Below are 12925 nucleotides of genomic sequence, written 5' to 3' on the forward strand. Positions count from 1 at the left end.
TAAAACCCAACAAAAAGGTCGAATCGAAGTTATTAATATCGTCAGATTGCTACATACTATCGATGGCCTACACTTGAAAGAAAATTCAGTGGGAAGGCAAAAAAGGACAAGCTAGATCAATGTCTACAAGACTGATTTGCTTCAGCCTGATTCAGTCTGGCCAGTCCTGTCCTGTAAGTCAGTTAGGCCATGCCCAATGATGTCCGGGCCTGCTGCATGTCCTACCGTGTTTAAATAATCTTTTCCCTGGACATGGTAAAAGGTACATGTACAGTTCTCCCATCACTGGCAGTGTCGTGTTTTTCGTAGTTTGAATGGATTCCCATTGCAACCTACTCCTAGATTTTTAGTAACGAACTTGGCAGCAGACGAGCGTAAGCGCGCTATATTTGCCCAAAGCGTATCATTCACCAATGATTGTTGAACGCATTTGGTGCCACAAATATTTCGCACCGTGAAAGGTATGTTAAATGTTACGTCCTTTTGTTTCCAAAATGACTTAAACCTCAAAGGTGTTCAGTCCGTCCATCTTTTTTACGTACGATATTCCTCTGATGCATTTACAACACTGATGACAAGTGTGTTTTATCTACTAAACGTTGTCAGGCTGTAAGTCATAGCTTGGGACTCTTCCAGAATGCGGTCAGGCTGTAAGATTGTATATGTTTGGTGGGGGGGGGGGGGGATTAAACGAACTGGGCCTATGCAAAGTATCCTTGTTTTTTGTTCCTTCCAATAAAGATTCATTAGCACTGTGCTACTTTTTCGGTCCCAATAATCTTGTAAAGTATGGTCATTTTCCACTGCCCTTGGCTGTGCATAGTGCATCTTAAATAAACTGGGTTAACCAATTACCATTCTTGCATGGAATATATAGAAACTCATTCAATGCAGTCATGATTATATCTTTCCTTTGTGTTGGAGACTATGCTATTTGATTATGTCATGCTTGCCCAACCTTGGGAAAACCATAATAGCACTGTTTTGGTATTTAAACATGCTCCTCACATTTCCTTATATTAAAATTAACTCATAGTAGCACTCCACTCTGACAGTGAATTCTCCACAGCATCACAGATTATGGCAATGCTAAAAAAGGGATTCTTCATCTGATAGAAAGTTAAGTGAAACAAACTTGCTGCACACACCTATGTGAATTTTGACTACATAACTGGGTAGTTGTGAAAAAATGAAGCTGGGAAAATCTTGAAAATAGTTGGAAGTATAGCTATGGCATCAGATAAGAAAAGAACATGGTGAAAATGGACTTGAAAGCTATGGTGTTAATAAAGAGATAAGTTGTGATTTTTCCTGGTGGCATGTTTAGAAGGCAGAAAATCCTGATCCCATTTCTGCCATCAGTTGGCTAAAATGCAACCAGATCCCTAGTACTCCAGTCTTGTCTGGCATTACTGTGAATAGGGCTGTGATATGAGAGCAATAATTATTTTAGCACATTTTCACATATATGTGTATCTTGTGCAATTAATACTTTTCAGGCCAGCCAGGGACTAGTTTGTTCAATGGACATTCAATTCAGCAGCAACAATGTTCAGAGAAAGTCATAAGCCATTTGTCAAAACAGTAGTCATAACATTACTTTCTTAGTTATTATTTTGCCATTCCTACAGCACAGGCCATTGACCAAGATTTTTTACTTGTTGTTGCCTCTTTCAAATCCCAAAGAAGTGAAGTTATTTGGCTCAACTGCATGTTGTGCCTTTGTTTCCCTTTTATGGTCATTGGTCCTCCTGATGTATGTTTAATGTTCATCTCATCTATGCATATGGGTCACCTGAAGACCCATATGCATAGACTAGAAGTCAGCTGACAAAGGCAACAGAGTTTTCTGGCAGGTTTGATGTTACAAAGGATGGTATGCAAAATCCCTTTCCTGTGCTGTTTGGCAAGAAGCATGGGCCAAAACTATCTTCTGACCTGGAATGTCTGGATTGACTTTGGGTGCACACCAAAAGCTGTCCCCAGTATAAAGCTTGAGCACCCTTTGAAATGTGCGTGCCATCAATTCCAATTTGCTCTGAAACCATTCAGAACACACACACAAAATATGGTTGCATTGTCTTCTTGGCTTGTTCCCAAACACATGTGGTGGTAACATGCAACAGCACATGCCCTGTCTGTAGGGGCATCTGCCAGACAATCACCCCATGTTCTTTGCAGTGCCTGAGTAAGGTGCCATGGGCTGCTGCTGCAGCACAGAGGATGGCGCCGGCTCGGAAACTGGCGAGCCAAACGCGCGCACGCCGCTACTGGGCGAGCCGCCGGGCGCTAGCAGCGGCTCGCAGAGCGGTGAGCTGCCAGCCGAGGCGGCGGCTGGCGCGCGGCCCGGCGAGGCGCGCTCGCGCGGCGACGGCGAGACGCTGCTCGACAACATCCTGCAGGATATGGCCGCCTCCGTCATCGACGTGGCCGCCGTCGACACTCAGAACCTGGAGCAGCAGGACTACGTGGAGCGGCTGGTGCACTACAATGGTGCTGTGGCGCGTCTGGCTGGACCGCCGCCACCGCCACCGGCCATCGAGGACGTGCCGCAACCGGAGCGCGTGCTGGCGGCGCCGCCGGTGCGGCCGGCCGACCTGCGGCTGGCGCGCGCACTCGCCGACCGGCTGCAGGAGGCGGCACGCGCCGTCCAGGTGGCGCCACGTGAGTCACTCGTCATCCCGTTCGGCCAGACGGCCAGCGCCGAACCGGCATGAGGAAGGCTGTGATGGGGCGCGGCGCGTGCGGCTCGCGGCACGTTGGCACGCGCCGGCACGGTTTTGACTGCGGACGGGACAGCTGGGTTGCAGGGCCGTCAGCCGGAGCCATGCTCGGGTCTGGCGCGGCGAGGGAGGGCTGTGCTTCGGGAAACGTGTGGGTCTCGCTGCCACGAGGCACGAGTGGGTACCACAGAGTCCCCTCACTTGCCCCATGTAATCCTGGGCATTCTGGGCCTTTCAAGAAGGCGGAAGCTGTAGCTGGTATTGCCAAAGCGGGGCCGGTTGCTGTATGTACCACCGGACGCGACATGTATGGGATGCCAGGGCTCGATTCGCAGGTCATGTAGGCCTGCATCGCTCGACTTTTATGGATATTGTTGTACACTCTGATATCATATCGTGAAATAAACTTGCGCGTGTTTTGCAGAGTGTTTCATGGCTTCCTGAGTAACATCATGTGCTTAGGAATGACGTGAATTCGACCGTCTAAAGAAATGTAGACGTTTTTTGGAGAGGCCTTTATTCACTTCAATGTACTGACACGTTTGGAGGCGTCTAAAAGGAGTGTTTTATATTAGTGTGATGTTTTGAACTGAGATTTTCAGCCATTGTCAAGACCAGTCCCTTCAGCCATCCACATTTAAGCTCTTTTTAGGGGTCCAATTCATCAAGTTCCTGGGCTAGGCACACGAGAAATTGTGCAGACTATTTCGCGCTGCCGTATTTGAAGTTACCCAAGGACGGCACACGAACTTCGGCTGCTAACTGACCATGTTGCATGCAACGGAAAGAAAGGTATGCATGTTTGGAGATCGTCAGCACCATAAATAACGATCGGCACGAAGGATCAACACAGACGGGTGTTCCTTTCAACAACTTAACTTCAGACGCAAGTCTCGCACACGACCCGCGTTTTGTAGTGCAAATGCGGATTAACAGTGGTGGGTGAAAACGACAGAAACATAACTGTTTATGGCGAAAATGACAATAATATATAACCAATGCTTGCTAGTAACTCAGCTCGTAATGTCTGCAAACCTGAAACGAATTGAAAAGTATTTGAGCCGGATTCTGGGATATTACGCGGACTAAAAAACTTATTACAGGTCGTCTTTAAAGACGCGGACTGAACAATATTGTCACAGGGGTAGGAACGTTTCAAAAAGTGTGGGGGGGGGGGGGCAAGCTCAGGGTGTACTTCACCCACTTTTTCTGGAAAGCGAACCCGATGATCGGGGGGGGGGGGGGAAGGATGAAGGTTGCTATGGCTTTTTATTCAAATGTCATGGCTGCTATGCTAGATATGCATCTAGAGCTGTTTCTCATTGATGCACAATATTGCCTACTCGACTCATCTGTCATTTGGCAAATGAGGCTATCCAGCTTCCTTAGATTATTCGCCTATTTTTTACACTGTCATTCCTGGGGAGCCGAAATTCCACAAGCGGGTAGGCATTTCGGGTCATTGAGGAAGCATTGCCTCCACAGCGTGGATGCTAAAATACGGCCTGGATATAGGCTGGTGAGAATTTTGAAAGTGGATTGATGGCTCACAATGCGACGGATTTTTCATACGCCCTCATTTCGCTGTCTGCTTTTCAAGAGATAAGGCTTGTCGCAGCATTTTAGGTGGAAACCAATTCGGAAGCTTGAAGCTGCCAAAAACCATAGGACAAAAGCCATAGAACTGGAAATTCTCTTTTAAGAATCAAGGTACATAATAAGGCCCATCCGTCATACGTTACTTATCTGGACCTTGCTCCTGCCGCCCTCTGTGGCCACTGCTGTGGCCCGGATGTCCCCCGCATAATTGACCGCGAACTGATCGTACGGCCGCTTTGTTGCATACTTTTGGATGAGCGTTACTAATACACGGTGTATGAAACATATGTTGGACACCTGCGACAGTATGTTTTTCCAAATTATCTTCCCTCACACCACACCATCGCAGAAAAATGGCCTCCGGGAAGCTGTCTGCGTTAGGTATGAATTGGCCCAACGGACACTTAATTGCCCATCATGCAACGTAAGCGTCTTGATCCGCTTTGGTGTGTAGGCAAGGGCGTTGCCAAGGCCTTGCCAAGGGGGAACACAAGGTTGACAAAAGCCCATCTTATGGTGATTTCCCCTTCCCCCAGGGTCTCCGGATATAGCGTACTTGGTAACAAGCAACACGGTTTTCTTCGTTTCATTGTAATTTTTACTTTGTAACCATAACAGAAAGCAAGAGCTACCGTGAGCTCAATTCTGTTTAAATTTTGAGGTCATTAATCTGCAGACCTCAGGCGTTGAACGACTGCGTGGAATAAATCATCGGCGCTCCTGATTTACAATGGTTAGTTGACTCTAAACCGATAGAATTCAGATGCTGTGTTAATATTTTTAGCTGGGTACTACAGACATTGAGGACACCGCGAAGGCAGATTGTAGATTGATATGTTTGATCCAAATTTGAAGAGGAAAATTTGTTTGCAGATCGAGTGGTCAACAATGTGTATTAACATGGCCAGGCCATGCTTGTCTGAAAATGTTCAACATTCAATAAGAATCGATTGGTGATATGATTTCTGTAACGTGTTTTTTAACATGCGCGCTCGGAAATCTTAGCAACAAAAACCTCAACACCACGCGTTGCAGTCTCCGTAGTCCGGGAACCCTTAGCCTTGTAGCTAATATTTAGCTGTGGCCCACCAGTGGACGAAAATGATGACAATTCTAAAATGATTACCTTTAAACACTTAAATCGACTAGTAATACAAGTCATATGACATAATTTTGGGCATGCGCACTCAAAAATCTTAGAAACACAAGCCTCCACCCCAGGCGTTGCAGTTTACCCAGGTCGCGCAACGTCGGCCTAGCAGCTTTTACTTAGTTGTGGCCAACAAGTGGACGAAAATGACGACATCTCTAAAAAAGCATCCTTGAAAGCTTCATGACATCAGGTCTTACATATAGAAGGCAGTCTGAGGGCATATTTCACGTGTGCAATTTTTAGACTGATGAAAAGAATGGATTGGCCCTTAAAGCACCGCAAAGCGGTATGGAATCTGGAGGTTGAACTGGAAGGGTGAAGGTAAAATCTATATTTTTCGTGTTTTTGCAGCTTTCTATCTATCCAGAAGACCGATCAACATGGCGCCCGCCAGCCGGTGGCACTTGCAGTGGCTGAAACTCTTTGGTTTTACGGATATTGCAACCCAGACCATCCTTGTTTTTACTCTGGGGGTTGCGGGCGGACGTGTTCGAGCCTTTTGATGTATTTTGTTTCAATAAAACATTCTGAAAGAATTAACCCTCCCACGCAAACATGGCATGACCTTGCCAGTTTTTTCAGCTTGCTCCGACCCACGTTATTCAAACATAATGAGACACCACTTTCCCAACAATAATGAGACCCCTTATTCCCTTATGGGCAAGGGGCCTCTTGAGAAGAAGACCAGGGGCACATTACCGTTTCCCGTCAGGGCTGAAGGGCCATTCCGTCCCATCGCAAATTGTCTTCTTGCTATCATTCTGGTGGTACGGGGCGGGATCTCCTGGTCGATCCGGAGGCCATGAGAAGGATATATCATATCGCATTGTTTCCCTCCCTGACGCGGAAGGCCTTCCAACCCGCGCAGCTGGCCCCGGATCGTCATAGGAATGCTTATTGGGCAACAACAACCATGATCGCCGCAAGTGGTCTGGTAGTTGTCGCAAATACTCCGGTTCTGTGTTTTTCTGTGTTCTTCAGAGATATTGAGTGCTCCCTGATTATAGATTGCAGATGAAATAGGGTTCCTAATTTGTATTAACACGGCCAACCCAAATCCGTCTTAAATGCTCAAGATCCTGTGATTGCTGATTACTGATAGAAAACTACGCAATATGGTCTTGAACATGCGCGCTCGCAAGTCATAGCAATAACAGCCTCGACGCCCAGCGTTGCAGTCTCCAGGCCTTGAGGCATCGGCCGTGTGGCTGGAACACTAAGCGATGGCCAATGAACAAACGAAAAAGATGACACATTTTGGGGGAGATCGCTGGTGAACTAGGTAAATTGGCACGCATGTTTAATGTAGTGCAAAAGGAAGCCGAATGCAACATTAATCTGAAAAGTCGGGGGAGGAGCCGTTAACATTGCTGGCCCCCCTCCCCACCTTGAAAAGTGGGGGGGGGGCGTGGTCTCCCTGGCCCTCCCCCCCCCCGTTCCTACGCCCATGGATATTGTCAATTCTACCCCGTTTAGAGGTCAGGACATGGTGAGCAGCGATACTGCCGCCCTCTGGACAATTCTGGTGGCGCCCTCCCTGGGAATGACTAGGCGGGTTCACGGATGCAGCCAACTGTAAACGGCAAGGTGTATGATGGAGCGCCGAAAGTACTTACCATGTGAAGCTGCATGAACGTGATAAGTTAAAACTGTGCTTAACCACCGCCTTATAAGATGTTAAGATTCCACTGACCTGCTTCGTGAAGTTTGGCGAAAACCAATCGTGTGGGATCTGGGAATGGTTTTAGTGAACGTCTCATGTACAAAGCTACGAATCAAAGCATGCCGTCCGGATTCCCAAACACCTGTCCGGATTCGCTGTGTGTCTGCGTACTGAAAGAAGGGCCGTTCTCTACAATCATCCTTGCCACTGAGGAATTCATTTCCCACATTTTTTCAAACACGTTGCAGCGGGCGGTAACAAGGGACTAGACTGCGGATTTTAACATGGAATTTCAAGCAAGGGAATATGTGGTAGGTAACCAATAAACTATCCAAATCAATATGCTTAGCCTGCTTAAAGCAGCCATAGAGAGTGAAAAATGGGACGGTCTATTAAAAAAACAATTTTTACATTCATGACAGCGCTGTCGCCCTTTCGGATGTTGACATTCGTGGGAGCCGAACATGGTGAGAACGGGTAGGATAATATACAAGCATTTTTGTTTGGGCGTTGAATCTGCGCTGGAGGCTGGGCGTATGAGATATTTTCGGTACCTTAAGTGTGCTCTTCGTTGGTAAATAACGTCTTGCGTAGTACTGAAGGGTCGATGAGGGGTGCGGAGCTGCGCGCTCGTGCGCCGTGATTGCAGTGTTTTCGGGAAGCATGGTAGTTTTGTCCATTTTTGAAACCAGATCCCTGGAATGAATGTATTTATCCTATGAATGGTTGTTCAGTTTGTTATATCAGCAGTATGAATACAGGGAAAGAATAAATCCATGTTGGCACCTAGCATCTGAAATTTGGTTTTAGCTCTTGGGGGGGGGGGGGGGGGAGAGAACAAAAGTATTGAAATCACGGCTTGTAGTGAGGTCGTGGTATGATTGCTAGCTAATGTTAAAAAGTGCATTGTACATTGCCATTTGGAAGGCAGAACATACTTAAGTAATTGTTAAACAGGTCATCCAAACACCTTTATTGGAGCTTAAGTAACTATGACAGCGAACATTGAGTGCTGCAAACTTGCAGCACCCGCAACTGTGGTGCCATTGCTGTGCGTGACCACAGCATTACTGCACTTCAAGGACTGTAAAAATGTACTGGGCCAAGGTAACAAGAATCTGATGAAATTGCTTGCCTATTCAAATGGTCTTCCATACCATTTGTACATTAGTTGACATTGGGGGTGAATGTGATGTCTTTGGGTGAGGAATGAAAAGCAAAATGAGAATGTGGTGGCTAAACAAAACTTCTCAATATGGTACATATATGCAGCATAGAACATTGATGCCAATGGGATGCTGGATTGAAGAGGATAGGAATTTACCTGTTTTGTGATTTACAAAATGTTCAGTGTTAAACACAATGCATAACGCACATGCTCTTGTTAACATCAGGTAGCAACATACACCTACATCTGTCGTGAGAACAAGATAACCCAAGTGAATTTGCACTGCATTCACAGCTGGCTCCAGGGGACATTCTATGGCAGCAGGTGACAGTGACCACCATGCTCAGGCTGGTCTCAGTGATTGCCAAAGGCCAATAGAAATTGTCTGCTTGCAATTTTTAAGCTTTCTAGCTTTCTAAGGGCTTCCTTCCCAAGTCATTGCTTGCACCTACTGTATTTTTTTAAGGTATGGAGGGAAGTAGTGGATATTGATAATTCTATTGTAAAGGTGTCAGACTCAGTGAAGGCTGATAGAAGCAGATGTTAAAAATGTTGTGTATCTGTTTCATCATTCTCTGGAGCACATAATGCTAAGTTTTTGATTAAGATGTCATGCAAGCTACAACACAAATAGGAGCATCTGGGGCATTATAGTTAGTGCAGCTACATTCTGGCCCAGGTGCAATCTTTCCCACCTGGAGAAAAGGTTTTGGGGCAATGTGATACCCTAGGCTTTTAGGCTTGATACTAGACAATGTTTTTCAACCAGAAGGGATATTTTTGTAAAGCCCGAATTAGCAACTTTAATTTCCCACCCTTAGGTGACAACTTGGTTTAGATCCACAGCTGCCATAACATTTTTGTACTCTGGATACCAGGAAGTGGCCGAAAGTCAGACCACATGGCGGTTCTTAATGAATACAAGTAAGTCTCTTCATAATCGTGATGCCCATCTCCATACAGCTTCCCTCCAAATGTTTATGGATCTGTTCAAAACATGAGTGCTAGCAGAATATTTTTGCTCTTGACAAATCAGTCAGGAAGAGACAAATCATTAAAACCAATTGGAGAGTTTTGCTGTGCTCAGTCTCCAACATGGTCTCTTGAATAATTGAGGCATTTCCGACACTGAATTGCGAGTGGTTCTCTTATATGCATTGCCATGACACAGTGGTGTTGTGTTAGTAGGCGGCCATCTGTGGTAGGTGATTGGGCATGTGGTTTTCCATGACTGTCCGTTGCATCCTTGGCAATGAATGCAGTTTGTCAATGGTAGGTTAAGTCGTGTTCAAGTGTGAGTCGGTCTGCACAGGGCATAGTAAGTGAGAGCCTTGCTAATCTACAGGCCAGTGTGATTCTGGTACTTGTTTCTCATTTCCCAGTTTTGTTCAAGGGTGATTCCATCCAGTATCCACACATTTTAGTTTTCACATTTCCATACATGGTTTACCATATACCTAGGTGGCAACACAGGCTGCTTGCTATTGGGCATCTTAGTCAAGTGGGTGCAAGATTTGTGCTTTTGCAGATATCAGTACATGGCTCCTGATGGAAGCAGCAAGTCTGAAGCTGTTGCACCTTCTGGTTTTATTTTGTTGTTACACAAAGAGGTTAAATGAGTTTCCAAAAAATGGTTTTGTTGCATCATGATGAAACACAAAATATTTTTATTTTACCTAGCCACAATCCTGGAGGACAAAATCTAGCATACCTTATACCAGGAAATGTCAAGGTTTCCAACACTGGTGCGTGTGATTCATAGTACAGGGTATGAGACTGTTGTTTCAGTGTACCATGTTTAATACTGATGTTTTCTTTCATTTAAAATGCTTTTACATAAATTGCTGTAAATGAAAAGTGGCACTTTTATTGAGTGCCAGTGATTGTACTATTATCTCTCAGAGATAACCTGAGTGAAGCTGTAGTGACCTGCAGCACTTGGATAATTTTGCACTCCACTATGGAAAATTTGTACTCTGTTGCCAGGATTTTTTTCAGTTTCCAACACTGCTATGTTCTGCCTTGAAAATGATAGATATATAATGCTCTTTTTTAACATAAGGTGCCAGTGTGTACCATGACCTTTGTATTCTTTACATGGCAACACTCACTTGTTTGTCAATTGACGCTCAATGGTGAGGCGACAAATTATGAGTAACCATCCATGGAGTGACGTGTTACTCCCAAAATATGACAATCATGATAACAGTTGAGGGTGTCTGTCAAATGTTGGTCCAGGTGGCAAGGCTAGTGGGGAGAGGTTAGGCTGGGTTTGGTAAATGTTGATGCAAGGATTATATGTGATATGATATGAGTTCCTTGATCCAATACAGTACTATGATTTTGGATTAGCATTTAATTCACTACACTGTAGCAAGTCATCAGTATTAAAGTGTTAACATGGTAGTGTAAATGTACCTATTTTATGACTATTTTAATGTGTGCTGTCATAAAGAGGATGACTTATGTATGATGCTCTTTTGTAATGTATGGTGCCTTCCTTTATTTTGGCTAAAATTCCCAAAGTATGTAAAAGTTAAGCACAATTGTCCTGGCCTGAGTTTAGTGTAGTGCACATTGGTGAGAAGTTAGCTTGCATACCTCACATAATTGTTGGTGCAGAAGACAATATCTTTACAGATGGGCTACTAGTCTGTTGAGTTTAACACCAGTGGAGATGCCTGGTATTTCCAGTTTTTCTGCCTGGAAGAGTGGCCTAATATGTTAACATTGGAGGGTACATTCTCAGCTTTCCAGATTATTGAATTGCATTTGTAGACTTTTAACTCTCCCAATTGTCATGTGTGTGAATGTTAAGAATAATAATTTACCACCTAACATGTGCATTTAATATGAACTGTGCAAAAAACTGCCACACTGACTGCTGGTCTCTGGTGTAGATGGCTGTTTTCAGTGCATTGTGTATCCAGTGCTGATAATGAAAGCTCTTTTATGGTTTTACTTAAGTTTAGTAGTACTATCCTGTGAAAGTGGGATTCACTAGGATATAAACCATTATTTGGGTTATTGAATTTAATCATGTTTGTAGGGCAGTCATGTTTAAGTTGTTTAAGTGGTCTGATCTGGACCTGTTGGTGTTAGGTTTGAGCCTTGCAGCTCCACCACTGCATCTCACATGATATCAAGTAAAGGTATGATTTTCTACCCAGGTGTCATGTCCTTTATAGGCAGGGGTTTACTCATGTCATAAAGGCATTTGTGTGCTAAATGAAGAGCACCAGTCAATTCTTGTCCATGTTATGGAAGTTGGTCTGTTGTGTAAGACATTGTTGTTTACAGATGCTTTTGGGACAGTTGTACAAATAACACCAGAAGCTGCTTTCTGGTTTCTCTCAACTGTGTCTGAAAACATCTGGATATAGCCAGAGGCTGCTGTGCTTTTCTTTCAAAACACTCAAACTGATGACCAACTATGTGTTAGATGCATTGTTTGTCAGTTTAAACAAATTCATCAAGATGGTTTGGTTTGTTATGTCTGGGTGATTAGGCAGTGCCATGTCTGGTTCATCATTGTTCACTGTAATGTTGTTGTTTTTTTGCCATCATTGTTACCCTTCCTTAAATGTTGTGGCTGTTGCACTCATAGCACTACCCAACCACTTATATCCCATTGGCTTGGCATGGATGGGATTCAGCCTAGCCATCAGTTGTATCCTTTCAGTCAAGCAACACCATCGCTTGCCTTCTCTGTTGATGCCAATAAACATTTTGGCACACATGCAGGATTTGGGCATACATACAGATGATGTGGTGACTTGTAGTAGTTAAACATCTTTTTGCTGTGTTTTTGTATGGGGGCCCACTTGACTCTACTGGTTTTGCATCTTATCACCAAGCCATCCCAACTAGCTGCTAACTTCATTTGTTTATTTTTGTAATGTCATTTACTGGCCCAGTTTGGTAAAACTTTACGAGGTTTTGGTACCCCCTTTAGCATAGAGGTGGCTCCAGGCTTGAATTGTGAGATGCTTGTCATGACAAGTCTTTTGAGTCATGCATTATCAAATTTCTTCACTGCTTAGGTCTGTGTTTGAATGTACTGCAGTAAAGATCTTGGTGTCTGCTCCAAAATTACAGAGGGCATCACCTGGAAACATCAGTCCAATAGGTCAGCACACTGGAGCAAATCAAGCCCCTATGCTCCATCCATACCATGAGAAAGTAGAGTTTTAAATAAGTTGAGGAAACATGATTGTATGCTGCACAAAATGGACTGCCTCAGCTCATCTGAAATGTGTGTATTTATGTTTCCAGGGGTCCAAAAAGTCATTGAAGATTAAGCTGAAGCTGGCCAAGAAGCTTCGCCAGAACCAGCCGATCCCACAGTGGATTCGGTCACGGACTGGCAATACAATCAGGTCGGTGGGCTTATCCTGGAACTCATAATACTTGTGTCGTTTGTTTCACATGTTTTTTTCACATTGTGTGAATTGTCTTTCCCAAACAAAATTATGGGAATCAGTTTGGGGTTTATGTCAATACTTCACCACATTAGTAGCCAGAGCAGACAAAGTAGCCAAAGTATCCAGAGTGGCAAAACAATGTTAATGAGGGACAATAACAAGCATGAACCTGCCTTTTTCCTTTTCCATGTGTGT

At 44.5% G+C, this 12925-nt stretch overlaps 1 protein-coding gene across 3 annotated transcripts; it reads left to right on the forward strand.

Annotated features, from left to right (window-relative positions):
* The first annotated feature begins 111 nt into the window (after positions 1-111).
* Positions 112-3143, forward strand: Lamtor1 (Late endosomal/lysosomal adaptor, MAPK and MTOR activator 1). 3 transcript variants are annotated; one of them, XM_037230521.1, is made up of 2 exons: positions 112-173; positions 2182-3143. In XM_037230521.1, exon 2 carries the CDS (start codon positions 2199-2201, stop codon positions 2715-2717), a length of 519 nt encoding a protein of 172 aa, XP_037086416.1. In that variant the 5' UTR covers positions 112-173; positions 2182-2198; the 3' UTR covers positions 2718-3143. The 3 variants fall into 3 exon arrangements, with proteins under 3 accessions (XP_037086416.1, XP_037086417.1, XP_037086415.1); XM_037230522.1 differs by lacking the exon at positions 112-173 and adding an exon at positions 202-262; XM_037230520.1 differs by lacking the exon at positions 112-173 and adding an exon at positions 295-461.
* Positions 3144-12925: the final 9782 nt, after the last annotated feature.

This window comes from Pollicipes pollicipes, unplaced genomic scaffold (genome assembly GCF_011947565.3).
Source record: "Pollicipes pollicipes isolate AB1234 unplaced genomic scaffold, Ppol_2.1 Scaffold_6686;HRSCAF=7923_pilon_pilon_pilon, whole genome shotgun sequence".
In the NCBI taxonomy this organism is placed as follows: domain Eukaryota; kingdom Metazoa; phylum Arthropoda; class Thecostraca; order Pollicipedomorpha; family Pollicipedidae; genus Pollicipes; species Pollicipes pollicipes.

What these genes read in the sequence shown, in the direction of transcription:
- Lamtor1 (XM_037230521.1), top strand. Translation starts at nt 2,199, where the DNA reads ATGGGCTGCTGCTGCAGCACAGAGGATGGCGCCGGCTCGGAAACTGGC.